The sequence below is a fragment of the Leptinotarsa decemlineata genome, unplaced genomic scaffold (assembly GCF_025532065.1).
Source record: "Leptinotarsa decemlineata unplaced genomic scaffold, Ldec_3_MD MMD2_tig00078422_RagTag_RagTag, whole genome shotgun sequence".
Lineage (NCBI taxonomy): Eukaryota > Metazoa > Arthropoda > Insecta > Coleoptera > Chrysomelidae > Leptinotarsa > Leptinotarsa decemlineata.
Window position 1 is genome coordinate 15,560,226 of NW_027412747.1, and position 20,095 is coordinate 15,580,320.

Genomic DNA, 20,095 nt, shown 5'->3' on the forward strand with positions numbered 1-20,095 from the left:
TATACAGAAATGGTAATTTTACATGGATTTGGCATTTAGTGAAAGGTAGGATTGAAGAAAGACGGATAGTACCACAATAGACATAATAATAAATAGTCACTGAGTACCATAAATAAAGGTAGTTTTGTTCCACTGTTTATAACAAAAACTAGAACTCTAAATTGTGATGAGTTTCTAACTTTGTCTCCTGTGATTGTGTCGTGATTTGTTCAGCATCAAATAATCTCTATTCCATTGCAAAACGAATGTAAGTGTACAGCTAGCTTTTCATTATTATTGTATAATTTGATGTTGGGTAAAAATGACCTTTGGATTTTCTAGTTGCTTGAGTTCAAATACTTTGATATTCAATCATAAAATTATCATTTTCAAGAGCCACAAGTGTCACTTATTAGAAAAGGAAATAGATAATCATGAAACTTTGGACATAAGTAGGTTAAGAGTGTTATTTAGAAGTTTATATGTTTTTTCCAAAAGAAAACAATTTTTTCAGGTCAGTTAATGATAATATAATGAGGACTGAGCGGAAAATATTCACGTATTTTTTACTGGTCTCTTTTGGGACTCGCCTTTCCAAAAGAAAACATAATTTTTCAGGTCAGTTAATGATAATATAATGAGGACTAAGCGGAAAATACTCACGTATTTTTTACTGGCCTCTTTTGGGACTCACCTTCAACGATCTAAAAAGTTAAAAAAGTGTTTTGGAGACCTTCATACAGAAAGGGAAAACTTCTACTACACCCCAATAAGTTTTTTGTGTAATTTTCAATTTATTTTTCCCAAAATAATGTGTGTTTATCAATAACTTTTGCTCACCAGAAAGGAGCTTCCGAATTAATATCCAGCTATATTTGAATAATTGACAGTTTTTTTCCTAAGTAATATGTCTAATATTCTTTGACATCTATTGAAGAAATTTGAAAATAATACTAGGTACTTTTGAGAGGAGAACTGCAAAGTATAGCTGGTTTTTAATTCTGAAGGTGGATCCAGATTTAGTACCCTTATTAGTAGATCTTATTTTGATAGGCAAAATTATTGAATATGACATGTTACTGATGAACAGCACTAGCTTATTGAAATGAACTAGAAGCCATTCATTTCAATTTCTTGCAGATTGTGATTCAGAATTCCATTTCCTGTTATCTCTCCCCCTGTCCAAATGAATAGGAACAATGTTTATTCAATAACGTTTTTTGGTTATCTATTCTATCACAAATAATCAAAATAGCACTGAAAATGTTTGCAGTTGTAATAATCAAGGTTTGCTACATTTGGCATGTAAACATTAGTAGTAGAAGACTTTGTTTTTTGTCTACTTATTAATTGATTGATTTTAAAAAAAATGTGAGCCTTGTAAAAATGAACTTATTGAAAAGATTTTCAAGATACTTTGCATGGGTGGTAGACCCTGGATTGCAATGCCAGTCATGTGGGAGACTATCATTATTTTCTGTACGAGATTTCAAGCTCATAAGGTATTCATACCACAATTTTTGACATTCTGTTATTTGTCAATAATAAAGCAACAACAGTGGAGTGATAACCTGTCACCTGTTTGAATTTTCTATTGCTGTATTCTGTACTATTTGTTTTGAAGATTCAGTGACAAATAAATGAACAGGCCATTTTCTTTAACCGTTTCGACTAGTGCTATCTCAGAAACGATAGGACGTACAAGGTTGGTTAAATTGAATAAGTTTCCTATTTTGGGAAACTAGAATGATCTCTTTCCGGATTAAGAATATCAGTGTTTTTTTTAAATATAATAAAAAGACGAAGGAACTTTTAATACTGTTCCATATTTGTTATGATCCGATATAAGCCATATTGATGTTATCATTAATTTAATTTTTTCAAATACAACACAGCTCCATTTGTTATTGCAGTGGCTACAAGAATCGATGAAAAAACTAGAGGTCTGTATTTGAAAAAATAAAGTTTAAGTCAAGTTTTATTTTTTTACCAATTTTTTTTGAAATGTGGACTTCGAAAAAAAATTGCTGAAACGATATAAACAGACAGCATCCTGTATACGACGGTTCATTTCTAAAGTCTGCAATATTATGAATTACACAACTATGGTGTTAACTACGGTCAATTTTTTGAAGAGTATAATTTTCAAAGTTTTTGGTGCAAAGTTATTTTTATTTCTTGTTAACACCAAAAATTACTCAAAATCATAAAGAATTGTAACAAGAACAATATTCAGTAATATCAAATCGCAAAACATCAAAATAAAATAGGTATTTCGGAACAAACTCATTGATTTTCTGGAGATTTTCTTGTCCAAATTAATTCTCCAAAATAATCTCCAATAAAAGTTTTATATTTTTTTTCAGGTCACTAGTACATACTAGTGACCGAGGTATCTTTTGACACCTGTTAAAATATTCCAAATCCAAACTCGTCATATGACAATTGCCACTCTCACCGCAGAAAAATGATCGGTTATACTATTTATATTTCGGGAACTGGCAACACTAATATAAATAGGTAAAAAGTGACAACACATTAAGTTTGACATATTTTAGCATAAACGTATTCATAACGTTTTGATGTACAAGTGCTACTTGTTTTGTTCACAGTGAGTTAAAAAAACAATTCGTCCAAAAAATTGAAATTTCAAAAGAAGGTTTCCGTTGGATTATTTTTCACAACTTTAGACGTGGATTATCTCAACAAGAATGTGTCGATGAACTCACTTCTTTATATGGCGATAAAGAACCATCAATAACCACATTATATTGCTGGTATAGTGAATTCAGTCGTGGTCGTAGTTCGGTCGCCGACGAATTCCGAGAAGGTCGTCCAAAATCGGTTGTTGTGCCAAAAAATATCAATACAGTGCGTGAACTGATAATGTAAGATTGTCATGTGACATATTGTTCACTTAGTTGTAAAAAAAAATGTTCTCTTTGGATACCCCATCATTTATCAATCGCTCAAAAAAGGCTCGCATTAAGTGGTGTAAGGAAATGATTGAAAAGTTCGACCGTGGTGCTTCAAAAGACGTGACAAATCATGGATATATGCGTATGAGCAGTAAACAAAACAGCAATCGACCGCGAAGGTATTCCAAGACGAGCTACATCCAACAAAAGTTGTTCGTGGAAGAAGCACAGCGAAGCAAATGGACGCTTGTTTTTTAGGCCGAATGGGTCATGTGGCGACTGTTCCTCTTGAGCAACGTAGAACGGTCAATTCTGAGTGGTACACGACCATTCGTTTACCTTAAAGGTAAACGAATGGTCGAATAAAGGCCACAAGCAACATTAACGAATTTTTTTCCCATGTTACACATGCTTAAATATCAACTCTAGTTTGCATTAAAAAAAGCTTCTTTGACCACTTTTGTACCGTCTGCCATTCATGGGACCGGAAGGCTTGGTTAGGTAACCCACAAAAAATAACTGACAGATGGTTACATGGTGTTCTGGGTAGAGCATGAGTTTTTTATTTATCCAAAAGAATGGTTAACTAAAATCAAAGTTTTACCGTCTGCCAAACACAGCGTAGACTAACAGTAGCATGAAATGAACGAATTTTCACAAGGCAGACGGTTTGCCGGTGTATTAATAATTTATAGAAATTAGTTAATTAACAATTTTTTTACTGTACCTCTGAACCATTTTTTACCGAATAAAACTTGGTAAGATATAAACTTCAGTATTAAAAATACAGAGAAAAATTAATGGTAGACAAACAGACCGTGTTTATTTATACAACTGAAAAATATTTTTTCATTTGTTAAAAAAAGTAATAACTTTTACCGACATTTTACCGTCTGCTATTGTTTCCTTGCAATATACAGTGCTATTCAAATTCGTTTCTGTATATGAGGATCTCGTAAACGATAAGAGATAGAGTATTGATTAAATCGTGGCAAAGTTGTGTATTTTAGAGACCTATTCAATGATGTAAAGAAATCGAATATAGCTCTTTTTTTTATGGAGATATACAGGAGAAACCAAAAAATCCCAAATTATTTTTTTGCCTATATCTTCTTCATGCTATTGACACTTGATGTGGGCTCTCAGAATATATCCATGAATCTTTTATACAGTATGTCATCTGACTTGGGCCACCCCCATCTTTGAATTTTTAATACGGACCTGTATTTTTTGTTGTAGTTTTTGGATCGTAGACGTTCACTTCATTCTGAGAAATTAAATTCAATAAATAAAACAGAAAAATTATATTAACATCTGCAGGTACCTACGTCAGTATTTGAGAAATACATGGTGCTCCATGTTTATTATATAATCGACGGATTTTAATCATCAAAAACCTTTTTCTGTTTTTTAGCAAGAACAAAATTGAAGCGCTAGGTAACGTGGATCTTAGTCTAAAACGAACCACTTTTTTTATTTTTTTTTTCCAATGACCAATATTACACGACGTTATTAGGTATATATTTATTGGGACGCTAGTTAAATAGAACTGACAAATTATATTTCATTAAACGATTTCTAAAATCATTGTCAGCTGGTTCTTCTTAAATGCTGCATTTTATTATTGACGACAGCAAATATATATTAGCGGAAGCAATTTGATTTTATAACAGTTATTTTATTGTTTTGGAATGGGAAATGTTCCTCCTGACAAAAATCAAGTAATTTTCATAAAAGAGCTCTAAAACAACTCATTTTAAACTTATCATTTCATCTTTTTTCTTTAAAAAATTTTTTAAATACTCAAAAAAGAGGAATGAAATAATGCATTCAACATTTAAAGGGATTCGTTTCTATTTCACCATTTGACAACATCGGTTATAGCTAATAAAGGACAATGAATCTGTTACCTATACGAGACAAATAAAGATGACATATTTTAGAGGCGTGCTGTTCTGTTTACTTATGTTCCGAGTTCCGAAACATTCTGTGATATATGACCTTTTGTGCACCTAACCTATCTTCCTCTATATAAATAAATAACTAAACAACTGTTGTTTATGTGGCTTGTGGTGGTGTTATTGAACTATAATTTATATTTTGCCTCGATTGTTGATTTATAAAGATAATTTTCTTTTTTTAAAGTAGAATATCTAGGTACGTATAAATTATTTCAACTTGATATAGGCGTTGTTGTCAATATGTGAATTAGAAACAAATCCCTTTAAAAATTAAAACCCAACATTTGAAACATCAATTTGAATACTTTTCGAAGTGAATTTGAAAAACTCATGAATTAAACTCAACTTTATTTTGTTCAAACTTGCATTTGCTGTAATAACCCAAATTGGGGAACATTCCCCATTGTAGTCAATATACCACACTATGAAATAGTTGGGAATTTATCATTAAAGTGACAATATGATAATGAAAACAAAATTGTGTTTGAAAGTATTCCAAAAAAATAATTTCATTAAAACTACAGGAAGCAGTTATAAAATAATTTTCATGAAAAGCATAAAAGCCTCACAGCAAAGTGCTATAAAACCGTTACAAATCAATTCACTTCTACAGGAAAATATGTTTTATAAGTAAATTGTAAAAACGTTTCTGTGATAATTTCGTGACTATTCTATAACGGATTTTTAATTTTATTTCATAAACGTTTCTATGAAAAATTTATAAAACAATTATATTGCTTACAACTGTATTATGTTCACGGCTCGCCTAATATAATCAATCAGCATTTTGGAAGTAATTATAAAATACCAACAAAATGAAACTGTTGCAGCACCATGAAATTATACTTCTTTGACAAATGGTTTGAACAAATACAAAAGTGTATTGATAATCAAGGAGAATATTTCGAAAAGCAATAAAGACATTTTCATAAAAAAATGTTTGTTATTATTTGCCATTCCCGAAATATAAATAGTATTCCTCTACGATGTATTTTGACGTTTGTTCAAAAAACCGTCTTCGATATTTAACCGGTTTTTTAGTGGAACCACATAAGCGGTTATTTTAGAAATATCCAACCACATTTCTAGTAACATTTGTGTGTTCTTTTGGTGCTAGTTTCGTGTAAGTGCAAAACTCGTGCGACTCCAGTTTTTTCAAAAGTATTCGCTATAACTCCTGTTCTGTCATCTTTCATATATCTTTCCTCCTATCTCTTTCCACCTACGAGCGCCGGATAAAAACATTCAAGGTCTACCGCACCATCCATCGCGGATAGCGATTGTTTGCTTGTTGCCACTACGCTACGAGCTTTTGTTCGTATTCCGGATAGCACGTGGTTTTCGTGCCACAAACGAGCTGGTACCAATTGCTGGCCAAAGTATTCCGTCGAGTCGGTTCGACGAGATACGTTGTCGTTTGCGATAGTTTGATTTTTTCTTCGGTTTGAAAGGAAATTCCATTTTGCGGTTGACGAGCTTCGCGTTTGATTTCAATTTCGTGTGAGATCAGTTTTCGTTTAACTCGGTTTTAGTGAAAGTTTGTAATTATCGGTTCAGAGACGTTTCATACGTTCTGAAACAGCTGAACAACGGGCGATGGTCGGTGCAAAAGAAAACAAAAGGTAAAGTTGAAGGTTTTCACCTGGGAGCGATCGTTTTGTTTTTACGGATGTAGTAAGCCACATGCACGTTGTTTTTTGTTTAATGACCTCTGACTGGTCTAGGGCAGATGTTCCCAAACTTTTTTTATCATAGACCACTTTCAAAATTTTGCTAGTTCCAGTGGTCCCCCTACAGCTACATCTCCGCCATATTCCTAAAACTCGACAAAAATATAAAAATCAGATCTATGGAAATTTGCGTTGCGGTTAAGTTGCTCAATAAAAAAGTTATTCAATCCAACTTTATTTTTGACATCTACTCACACTACAAGGAACCAAGCAATTCCTACTTATTTGATTTAGAAAACTACCCATTCGGTGTGGTAAAAATATAATATTAGTATTTATATTGGTGAAGAATCAAGACAAGTTCATGGAAAGTTGCAAGCACACACACAAGTTGTATTTCGTTCCTTTTGCACGTCTGAACAAGCATTGCGGACTTCGGCGACACTTTGCAAGTCTCGACACGTTGTACTGAATATGGAATTTGTAAGTTTTAACATGTAACAGACGCTGAGCTTCTTAAAAGCCAAGATTTTTGTTTTTCACTATCGAAACTCTATCGAATCTCTCGTAGACCCCTGGGGGTCCGTCTGGACCACTTTGGGAAACACAGATCTAGGAGATAATATTAAAATTGGGAAGGAAAGTAATTCACTTACGCTGTGCTGAATCAATCGTTTGTTTATATGTCCTGGTATTGAAACTATTCATCATCGAGAGACTATTCTTCTATTTTCACTAAATATACACCATATTGTTGAAAAATCGGCTCAAATATGAAACCTGAAAGGTATCAGTTCCGTTTTGAACTCTCCAAGTTCACAAAATCAGCATATCGTGCTTCAGTTCTACATTTTTCTTGGACAAAACCGCAATCATAATTTTTCAATGTTATACTGAATAATATGTACTTCGAAATATATGAAAAATTCTGAACATACCCATGCAAGTGTTCTGAAGCCATGTGACCTGTCTATTTGTTCAAAGTCTCCGAAAAACACTGACTCCCATTTTTTCATGATAGTCCAGGAGTCATTGGCGCATTAGTGAGTGTTTTATGAAAATGGACAAAATCAACTATCGAGCTGTCGTTGAATATTTGTTTTTTGAAGGCGATACGCCTACGCAAATTAAAAATGAGTTGGATATTGCGAATGGGGACTCCGCACCATCATTTATAGTACGGGAGCTAGCAACGTTTGGAAAATAAGAATTTTAGAACAGTTGGTTTTTTGATATGCTGTCTTTCTTGCTCTTTCGGTTTGAATCCGGGCTACCTGGCTGGCGGTAGTGGTTGCGTTTATTAATGCGCATCTTACCTGCACAGGTAAAAATTTTTAACTTCAAAAGAATTTTCTTAAGCGTAATTTTTTGCCTTCAGATAGATCCACCAGATATCAATTTTTTATTGCCAGGCATTTTTATTGTTGTTAATTATGTGCCATACACGATTTTTTTTTCAATAAAAAATAAATTTTTAATGTCTGCAATTTTTATTTTATGTTATATCAACTTAAAAGAATCTAAAATTAATTTGCCAGACGTTAATTCGATTGTTAATTATTACATATAAATAAAAAACTAATGAAAAGTATTGCGGTATAATGCTTGTGGTGGGAGAAATTAAAGTGCAGTTTTAAAGACAGATCGAAAGCGACGGCAGCGTATCGGCTAGTCCGCTAGTGTATAACAGAAAATTTCAAGAATGAGACAAAAAGTAATTGCAAAAATACATTACTCATACTTGTTCTTGTAAATACAAGTTGTAATGAAAAAATGTTATCATGAAAATGAAAATAAAATTGAAATAAGCATAAATTGAAAAGAATGGAATAAAAACTATAATATAAAGGTTCAAAAATTACATTTTTCAATTGAAAAAGTACTGATTATAACACGTGAATTACAAATATATAATGCAAGGTTTCAGATTTTTTTTTTAATTAAAATATCTTCGGTCTATAATAGTGTCACAAAAAAAGGAGGCATCTTCATAGTAATTATCATCATCTTTCCGCTGACTGTCAGAATTATTTATATCATCGTCTTGGGAATTGTCATTGTCTTCCAATATTCCATCATCTATAACAAAAAAATTAAAATTCCTGTAATTGTTTTTATTCGTTATATAATAATTCAGTTTTTATTGATTCTATTCAATACTTACTTTGAATAATAACATCTGCAATTATGAAAGGTAATTGCTCTCCCACAAACCAGACAAAATCATATTTGTCATCGTTGATGGTCCAACCGGAAGCAACTGGAGATAAGATGTTGGATGTTTCAAGTACGCATTTCTCCATAGCTTAGTCACATAGCGAACCTTTAATGAATGTTGGAGCAATTCTGCTTTACAGGGTGGCAAACTGGATAAGTCAAATGTTTGAAATTTTTTTTCAAAGTTTTCATCCGATTTTTTAGACTGGAAAGTACTAGAGAATAGATGAAATCGAACATCATTAACATTCGAAGAATTTTTAACTCCATACATTTAACAAATAAACTTCTCAATGGTTACACAGATAGTTTCAAGTATTTCTTCGTCATCCGTTATAATATTTCGAAAAGCTAGTTGATATTCGTCCGATTTTTCCAACATTTTTAAAGGTTTAACTTTGCCTTTTCTAAAAAATGCTGGCGTGTAATCACACACGGTGATTGCGTGGAAGCATGGCAAAGCTTTATATAAAAATACCCATGTATACGGTATATTTCATTAACGTTTATGTATCGCTAATAATTTCCTACATCCAGATTTCAAAAGATGATATCAAGTGATCCATATTTCCCAGAAGTATAATTAAAATATCAGAGTCAGAACAGCGCATAACAACTTCAGCATCAAAATCAATTTGACAAATATGAAAAGTAATCCTAGAATCGGCTCCTTCGTGTTCTTCGCATGATAATGATTCTTCAGTAGTCTTCATCACTTTGTTATTTAAAACTTTATAAGAATAACATTTATCGTAACTTACAAGCGCTGCCGTCGCCTTCTATCTGTCTTGCACTTTAAACTGTCTCTCTCTAACCACTTTATACCGCAATACCTTTCATTACTTTTTTATTTATATTTAATACTCAACAATCGAATTAACATCTGGCAAATCAATTTTAGATTATTTTATGTTTAAAGAACATAATATAAAAATTACAGACATTAAGAAATACTTTGAATTTTTTATTTATAAAAATAAAAAATCGCTTATGGCATATAATCAACAACAATAATGCCTGGCAATAAAAAATTAATGTCTGATGGATCTATCTAAAGGCCAAACATTAAAAATTACGCTTTAAAAATTCTTTTGAAGTTAAGGATTTTTACCTGTGCAGCAAAGATGCGCATTATTTAACGCAACCACTACCGCCAGCCAGGTAGCCAGGACTCTAACCGAAAGAGCAAGAAAGACAGCATATCAAAAAACCAACTGTTCTAAAATCATCTCTCGAAAACGTTGCTAGTTCGTATACTATCATCACAGTAAAATTTTGGACAGCTGAATTAAAACATGAACGTAAGAGCTTGGGAGACAATGAACTGCAACTACCAACAAAAACATCGCCAAAAGTTCACCGCGAATTAACGTGAGAGAGGTAACAGAGGTTATAAACATGTCAAAATACCGTGTTTGTTACATATTCAATCAACATTTGGGGATGGGAAAGCTGTTCGCGCATTGGGTGCCGCGTATGCTCACATTAGACCAAAAATGTGTTCGAATTAACATTTTCAAAGCTATATCCGCTTTCATTTTTCCGTTTCACCGGTTTAATGGGAGATGACCGTTTGGCGGGAGTTGGCCATTTTTCGCTCGATTATGGGTCTTCATATGTTGCGTATCTCTACGCTAGCTTGGCTGAATACATTGTTGGACAGCATGTATGCGGCTTCTTTGAATTTCCTTCCAAACCAGTGTTCCTCCTTGTGGATGATTTCAGCTTGAGACCACTTGATGTTATGTTGATGAGTCCAAACATGCTCTGCTATTCCTAATTTGCTGGTTTCCCCTCGATGTGTGTTTCTTGTGCTTGCCAATGAGAACATTCAATGGCCTCTTAGTTTCACCGATATAGGATTTTTTTGCTATTCACCTTTAATTATTCTTTCTTTATTAGTTCTTTCGGGGATTTCAAATCATTTTATATAATATCGGACAATGGAAGTCCGAACTAATGAAGTTCATTCAATAATTGTAATAATGTAACATAATTATAACAAAAATTAACCCGAACTAATGAAATTCATCATGAAACATTGTCAATCACTTTCAAACAGACAATTAATTGATGTTATTCCACCGTCGATTTGGGAAAAATTTGAAATACAAATATTTTCAATACTGACAAAATGGTTTAGACTTTCGCGGCTGAGGTTTTCAGTGACACTGTTTTTCGAGTTTGAAAGCCGTGGATTTTTGAATATCTTCCTGACGTTCCGCTGGCGCGAATGGCTAGCTTCTTCAGAGGTTTAACAAGACTGAAAGAGCATAAAAGGAACTGCAGACTAGGCCAAGCGGACAAGTCAGCTGTGGCAGAACACGCGCTCAATGAAGGAGACCACATCATTTTGTTTGAAAACACACAAGTAATTGCCCCCAACCAGGGATACTATAGCCGACTGGTACGGGAGGCAATAGAGATCCACAAACACACGGAGAATTTCAACAGAAAAGAAGCGGTGAACCTCAATCGAATATGGAACCCCATTTTAAGGAATTCGAGAATAACGAACAGAATGACAACAGGCAGCGAGATTGCTAATGTTCCAGGTTCAAGTACAGGTACAAGTACAGGTACAAGTGCAGGTACAAGTACAGGTACAAGTGCAGGTACAAGTACAGGTAAAAATACAGGTACCAATACAACTGATTACCTGACAAGGCATAAATACGCTCTACGAAGCCTAAAAGTTAGTCATCGGACAGCAAGCCATGATGGTTGAACCTCCGAAGAAGCTAGCCACTCTCGCCAGCGAAACGTCAGGAAGAAATTCCAAAAATCTACAGTTTTCAAACTCGAAAAACAGTGACACATTTTCAATACTATTTATGAGTACATTTTACCACTACTCTTCGAGAAATAATACTAATATATAATTATATCATTAAAAAAACATCTCAAAGTTTCACAGAATATTCACAGATGTAGGTATATTAAAAATATAGTCTGGTATTTGTGATCTTCTATTCAGCTTCGTAATGCTGCTTGTAAGTGTTGATTTGTAATAGATTCAGTAATTTTCACGTCATATCCAGATGCTCCCCCGATCAATTTTCATAGATTATTTAATTTCTATGCCGTGAGATCGACCTTTTATGGTGCAATATCATATTCCGTACCATACAGTCTAGAACGGTATCTAATGAATGATTCAATTCCATACTTCAAATAATATATTTATAATAGTTCTAGGACACGGGTACTACATTATTCATCTCATGAAATACTGGGTTCTCTGCCTTTACCTGGTAGTTGTATTCGTTTAACTTTCCATTTATCGACGCGACGGTTCATTTCGCCGTCTAATTATATCAAATTGGTTGAAAAATCAATTTCAACTGAACTTTTGTAGGAAAACGAAATGAGAAAGTATCCTCACTAACAGTTCGATGCATTTCGTGTCATTCGAAGTAATTGAAAAACGTGAGGAGAAAACGTAGCTTCGCAATTAGTCCTAATGCCCTTCAATTAGTTGTAGCGGTAAGATATAATTTCATATACAGTGCTTCCCAAAAGTAACGGATAAAGTATGTACCGGTTGCAACGAAGAAACTGATGAGTGTGCCAGACACGGGTAATCAACTCCTTGTATAGCCCTTGAACCAAAATTGGGGAAAAAATTCAATGAATCTTCCAATTCGTCCTATCTCTTCAGATAGTCCTGGAATAACAGGTATAACGTTTGTTGTGAAATGTATGTATGGGTCTCCAGTCGGTAATGTTGGTGGTTGTTGAATCGATGATGTTGCTTCTAGGGTCATTTGTTTTTTTTTAAATTGATTTCTCGTTTTCTATTGCATTGTTGAATATACGAACGAATCTGAGCAACAGGTTTTATCTTTTTCAAAACTTTCATCTGCAGGGTGTTTCTTAATTTCGGTACGAAACTTCAGAGGGTCATTCAGAGTTACTACGAGCATATGCCCGGAGTTGGTTCATTTCTGAAATAGAGGGCGTTGAAGTTTGAGAAAACTGTCAATTTTGGACCGATCTGCAAGTGTGTCCGTTCCAAAATTGTAGGTCGACTCTTTCAGTTGTGTTGCCAATTGCATATGCAGGAAATTTTCTGTGAAGATTCATATGCTGACGCCTGTCGGATATAATTCAACGCCCTTCGTGGTATTAGCCAGGGGAATAGTTGTTTTCTGATAGGCGTCAGTCCATTCAACCTACTGTGTAGGTATATTCCAGACTGGCTTGAACGTTTAAAGTTCATTTCTTTAGATTTGTTCACTGCCAGTCTTCAAGCATAGCCCGCTGACTAATAAGAAAGTTTTTCTTCCTTATTCGGAGGAATCGGGCAAATTTCGGATATTCAGTTGCTAAGTACCTCGTCCACTAGATGGAGTGATATTTTGTTGTTCGTTCCAACTTAGGAAGAGGAATGAAATACTCTGAAAGAATTCCGATTTTCAATTATGGAATATCATTGAATTTAGGTCGATGATGGCCACAGTCTTGCACTGATGAGTGGCTAATAAGTCCAAAACGGGTCTTGAAAACACTGTATTTTTATAAAATATAAATATCCTGTACATCGATTTGGTTGAAATCTGCTACAGTTATTTGAAGTTATAAGGAGCTTATTAAGCACTAACTATTAAGTATGCCACTGACTTGTTGTAGCTTAAATTTTTTTCAGATAAAGCGACTAAAAATATAACTTTTCATTTGCTTGTGTTTTCTTCATATTCAGCTTTGTTTTCGAGAAAAAAAATGCAGCTACTTTGCATATCATGAACACCTTTGTGGAAACCAGCTGACAGTGATAGTATTGTCATATTAGTGTCATATCACGACACAGTTTCATCGGGTGTACCACAGGGTTCTCATTTAGGGCCGTTGCTTTTCATTGCTATAGTGAATTTCTTGTTTGCTGATGACCTGAAGATATTTAAAGTTATTCATGACTCAACTGATGCAGAATTATTACAGTACGATTTATCTAAATTCATTCGCTGGTGTGATATAAATCTACAGCAATTAAATATAGACAAATGTCAAAAATTCTCTTTTTCGAAAGGAAAATCCCATTAACCAGCCATTTGAAATCAATCAGTCTGAATTGAAAACACTCTCGCCCCAAAAATGTAATTTAAACCCCATTCTGCAAATATTACTTCTGAAGCACTAAAAATGTTAGGTTTCATTCTTAGATCTGCAAATCAATTATCTCTCACTTCAATAAAAATCATATATTGTTCAGTTGTTAGATCAATAATCGAATACAATTCCACAATTTGGTGCCCTTCATATCATGTGGATATTGATATGCTTGAAAGTGTTCAAAATAAGTTTTTAAGGTACTCTGCATATAAACTGAAATATCATATTGGTGAATATAGCTATAAAATTATATTGGACATTTTTAACTTGAATACTCCGGCTCATAGAAGATTAGAATCAGATCTTACACTAATTCATAAAATAATCAATAATAGCATCAATTCCCCGAAACTTATTGAACTTATAACTTTAAATGTGAATCCAAGGAGAACAAGAAATCGAAAAATTTTCAAAGTACCCTTTTGTCGCACCAACTATGGCCGGAATGAATCTGTAGGTAGAATTTTGAGACTTGCAAATACATACAATCTAGAGTTAGAATTTTTCAATTCTTCTTTGGAAACATTTAAATACACTGTGAAAAGACTGTCATTTATTTACTTATTTTTACGATTTTTTTAATTTTATTATATATATTTTTTCCTTGTAGTTTCCTAGTTGTCCTTCTTTCATATAATACTTTGACTGACCACATGGCCTCAATCCAAAAATGTATTTTCTTGGCTATCAGCCTATTTTGTTTTATATAAGTCAGATATTACAAATGTGCCATGTACTTATTTTGATACTTCCTCTTGCCTGACAAGTGAGCACTGATGATGACGAAAGCGCTTTGCAATAATTTAAAAAATTATACACTTTAATACAAAAACCTCTTCGAGTCATTCATTCAATAAGTGTATTCAGCTTTCCAAATTTATTTTTTCCTTAAACCTAGCTTAGATTATTGTTAAATACACTATATACACTACATGCAGGTGGTGGAAGTCCAGAAACTGTAACAACGGCTGAACTAAAAGAAGCTATATTTGTTGCGAAGTACTTCCTCGGGATTTTTCCCAAGATTAATGTATTGCAAATGGTTGATTCATGCGATGGCACACAATAATAATTTCTTCCCAAATATTTTATTTACGAATGAAGCAAATCTTTCAGGAGATGCTATTACGAACTTTCACAATGACCTTTTTTAGGCCGACGAAAATTTCCACGTTATTAGAGAAAGTCATTTTCTACAACAAATTCGCTGAATTTTTAGGTGGGAATGATTGGTAACTACCTACTGGACCCATTTTTTCTACCAGTAAGATCAACAGGTGAATCCCCTACGGACTTTTTGCGAGATCACCCCTGTTGTTGGACAAAGTGCCGGTATTTGTAAAAGGCAACATGTGGCTTATGCACGACGTGGCTCCAGCTCATTTCAGTGTTCTTATAGCGGTCATACAATTTTATCATAAAAATTTTATAGTAGGATTTGTCTTTAGCCTCGAAATAGGTCTCAGTTACGACGATTACCTCATCATCGGCGCTAAATTTATTTCCAGTGAGCATTCTCTTGAGGTCTTGGAACAGGAGAAAGTCGCTGGGGGCCAGATCTGTCGAATGCTGTGGATGCGAAGCCCAATTCTTGCAATTTTGTTATCTTTTTCATTTATTTGTGACACGATGCATTATTTTGATGAAACAGCACTTTTTTTCTTAAAATGGGGCTGTTTTTCTGTGATTCTGACCTTCAAACTCTCCAATAACGCTATGTAATAGTCGCTGTTGATGGCTTTCCCCTTTTCAAGATAGTCAAAATGAATATTATACTGATACCATAACCTTGCCAGCTCACTGTAGCGTCTCTACGCGCTTTGGATTGGTTTCACCACTGCTCAGCGGCTTCATCAAACTTTTTTCGCCAAATATCAATGCTTTACTGACACATGGAATTCTTTTCAATCAATTTTCTTCAAAGTAACTAATGTTGCTTCAATGAAATTGTTCTATTCCACAAACTAATAGTTCAACAGCTGTGAAATTTGTACACTTGTCTTTCGAAGGGTAGGGTTAACTGAAAATCATATGGATTTGATACTATTAGCGCCAACACAACTCTAAAATTTAGCATATTACCATTACATCTACTTCTAAATCCTCCAGCTTCTAACCGCTTCTGTCCAGTTATATTCTGTACCGCACATAATCAGCATTTCCAAATTTGGCGATGAATTTTCACCCAAATTGTCGAAGAAAGTGGCGATGACCGTGAGTTTCGTAAAACAATCAGTATTCACTTCTAGTGACAATAATAATTATGAAAAACTTTCATTACCGAACATGTAACAATGCCTAACTATTATACCGTCTACGGAGATTTACCATGAGAAAGTTAATTGGATAATATCGCTTGGAGAATAATTCGTGGTAGGAAGTAGAAGACGCATCACGCATAATAAACGAAAGAATTGTTGGAGAAGTTATTCGACACTTATTTCTTTCGAGTCCAATTTGTGTACCGGGTGTTCCACGTTGGACTGTATAGTGACTGAAAGTTTATTTCAAAAACAAATATTAATATAGTTATCTGATTTAATTTGTGATTGAAGCTGTACTACACATTCTCAACAGCATCTCTGTTTCAAATTGCCAACACATGTTCTATTTGTTTATCCAAATTAGTTTTATTTTGTTTTGTTTTAATATCGTTTAATGTCTTAAGAACTAACATCTTGTTGACAAACACTTTGTAACTCTAATGCGTGTTACCATACGATAGATGCAATATATGAAATAGGGAATAAGCTTTTTTCCATTGGCAGGTACTTATTAAACACTAAGTTACAATGTAAATAATACTAAGTTCAGATCATAGATGAGGGAGAGAGTATCTTATAAATATGTATAAATTAAGTTTTTATGTATAAATAAAATTGTCTTAAAAAATTAAAATTGTAAGATAAAATTAAATTAAAATTAAAATAAGATTAAAATTAGAGTTACACTTGTATAGATAAAATTAATATTGTATAAATAAAATTAATGTTGTATAAATAAAGTTGTCAATAGAATTAAAATTTGTATAAATAAAATTATTTCGTCATGAGTTTAGTTAATCATCGTAATATTCTGTCAAGTTATAATAAACCTTGTCGATGAGATGATTTTTTAGGTTTTTCCTGAATATTTCATAACTTTCAGATACTCTTATGGACAAAGGTACCTTGTTGAATATTTTTAAACCATTGTAAATAACAGAATTTTTTATTAAAGTCGAGTTTGGTTTTGTAGTTCTAAGCTGATCAACCTGTCGTGTATCATATGCTATGTTACCTTCAGTATATTTGAACTTGTTTTTGTATATTAGGCTTGCTGTTTCTAGAATGAATATCGACGTCAGGGTTAATATTTTAGTCTTTTTGAATAACGGCCTACAAGATTCTGTCCATTGGGCTTTGCAAATGTATCTAACTGCCCTTTTTTGTATTACAAAGATAGAATCGAATAACTGGGATGTGCATGCTCCCCAGAACGCTATTCCGTATCTCAAATGTGCATCTACCAATGCATAGTATGCACATTTGGCCGCCTGGAATCCCAATTCATTTGAAACCACTCTGAGAGCATAACATCCTGAGGCAATTTTTTTTTTAAGGTTTGTTATGTGGTCCTCAAATTTTAGTCTACCATCTATTTGAAGCCCCAAGAATTTCGTAGATGGGTTATCTTCAATCATGGTTTCCCCTAGAAATAGTTCTGCTAGGGTACACTTGAAAGTGACTACTTTGGTTTTTTTTGTGTTGAATGCTAAAAGATTATCATCACACCACTGTTTTACTGTCTTGAGATCACCCTCCACGTTGCTCTGCAGGGTGTTTATATTCTTTTCATGCCACAGAATTGTGGTGTCGTCGGCAAACATTGTGAACCTTCCCTTGATATTTATGTATGCCAGATCATTTATGTAGAGGAGGAAAAGGATAGGGCCCAAGATTGATCCTTGGGGTACTCCACACTTGATATCTAGTATAGAAGAGTGTGTCGATGTCCTGACAAATTGACTTCTTCCTGCTAGATAAGAGCACATCCAATTATATTCCATGCCTTTAAATCCATAATGATGAAGCTTCTGTAGCAGTATTCCATGATTGACGCAGTCAAAAGCTTTCGACAAATCACAGAATACCGCAACCAGAGCTTCCCCATCATTTATGTTTTTATAGGCCATTTCTAAAAAATTAAAAATCGCATCATTTGTGCCCTTTTTTTGTTGAAAACCAAATTGATGATCACTAATTATTTTGTTGGCCTCTAAAAATTCTATTATTCTATACTTGACTAATTTTTCAATTATTTTGGCCAGGGTAGGAATTAAACAAATTGGTCTCAAATTACTTGGGTCTCTTTGATCTCCTCCTTTGGATAGCGGTATGACTACCGCCGTTTTGAGAAAATGAGGGAAATTTCCTGTTGAAAATGAGTGATTTATAAGAGTGGCTAAGACCTCCAAAGCGTTGCCAGGTAAATTTTCAAAAATTTTTATCGATTGACAGTCTATCCCTGACGTTTTTTTATTTTTGAAACTTCTAATTGTTAGTTTGATCTCCTCAGCATTTGTTACATAGAAGTGAAATGATTCTTCAACCTGAATGTTTTGGAGATACGTTGAGGGATCGCGGGATTGCTCAAGTGGTGCTGTTATCTTTTCTGCTATAGTGCAGTAGTAGTGGTTAATTACGTTGGGATCTAGCTTTATTTCTGTATTTTCTTTGTTTTGTTTGCCTCTCAACTGGTTAACAATCTTCCAGGTTTCTTTTGATTTGTTATCAGCGTCATTGATTCTAGAGTGATAATAGTTATTTTTTGCTCTTCTGATAATAGTCCTATATAGTTTTCGGTAGTTGTTATAATAGTCCTCAAAAAAAACGTTGTTCAAATATTTTCTGATGTAATGGAGGGTGCGCATATTTTTAGCAGAAACTCTAATTCCTTTTGTGGTCCAGGGTTTCCTTTTTTTAATTTTAATTTTTTGTTTAGGGAAACATGTTTCGAAAAGGCTGGTCATGTTTGAATAAAAACTTTGGAATGGATCTGCTGCTGATAAGGTATTATTCCAGTCAAAATTTGCACAAAAAGTATTGAATTTTTGAAAGTTACCCCTGCTATATATTCGACCAATTTTTTGTTTTGTTTTCTTTCCTTCAATATCAATTTGTACAGTGCAATATATCGTCTCATGGTCAGATAAGTTGTTTGCATTTACATTACATAATATTTTAGTTTCGTCGAAAGTAGTGCAAAAGTAATCTATTAAGGTTGAAGAATACTGTGAAATTCTGGTCGGCGCGTTTACATGCATCACAAGATTAAAATTTATAAGTAGGTTATTAAGCCTCTGAGTGTCAGCACTATTCTGATCCTCGAAGTTAATATTCAAATCTCCCGTCAGTATGATCTGAGAATTAATAGGTACTTTCGTTAAGAAGACCTTCTAATTTATGTAGAAAAGCATTTACATCCGAAGCAGGAGCTCTGTATAAGCAAATCAAAAATGTATTTATTGTTATTATGTGAAGCATTGTAAATTCAAAAACTTTTTCTTCAATGAGTTGGTTATATTTATCTATACTTCTGATTGTAAAGTTCTCAAATAGAGAATCGTGAACAAGGATAGCTGTGCCTCCATGTAAATACTCACTTCTACAAAACATAGACATCGCCCTGTAACAAGGTAGAGGTAGCGGTTCTGTCTTTTTTAGCCAGTGTTCGGTTAATGAAAGAAAATTTGGATATTCGAGTTCTTCCAACAATAATGTGAGTTCATCTATTTTATTACGAACAGATTGAATATTCAAAGTGAAAAAGGTTAAGTACTTTTCGTGACATTTTGCTTTCTGGCTAAAAAAGACGAATGCGTCAAATGTGCCTTTATTTGGAGGTCCGATCTGCTTCTCTCTTCAGAGTAACTTGAAGTTTTGTTTTGTGTTTTTTCCTCATCATAATTATTATTGTTTCGATAGTGCCCGTCTTGTTTCGTGGGGTTGTCAGCATTGTCGTGAGCTGGAGAAGGTGTTGATGGTCGTATAGACTCAGCGGTTATCTTGCATGTTGTGGTGTTATCATCCGCGCATTTGAGAAGGGCCTTAGAAAGAAAATGTTTTCCAATGTTGTTTATTGTTCCATTTCTATGATAGTTAGTCCACTTCAGTATTGAGTTTATGTCCATAACATGTGTTAGATTCAAGTTTCTTATATGTAGTGCCTTGATGAATGATATATTTTCTTGGTATAT

General features: G+C 33.7%; 1 protein-coding gene across 4 annotated transcripts in view; it reads left to right on the forward strand.

Moving 5' to 3' along the window:
• Positions 1-20,095, forward strand: part of ced-6 (PTB domain-containing adapter protein ced-6) — a 125,620-nt gene that overhangs the window by 13,980 nt on the left and 91,545 nt on the right. The window contains exon 1 of one of the 4 annotated variants that reach the window (XM_074186297.1): positions 8-45. The exons of 1 other annotated variant lie outside the window; for it this stretch is intronic. In XM_074186297.1, the coding sequence (XP_074042398.1) occupies positions 23-45 (23 nt within the window). In that variant the 5' untranslated portion in view covers positions 8-22. 2 more of the 4 variants (XM_074186298.1, XM_074186296.1) reach the window with 2 other exon arrangements.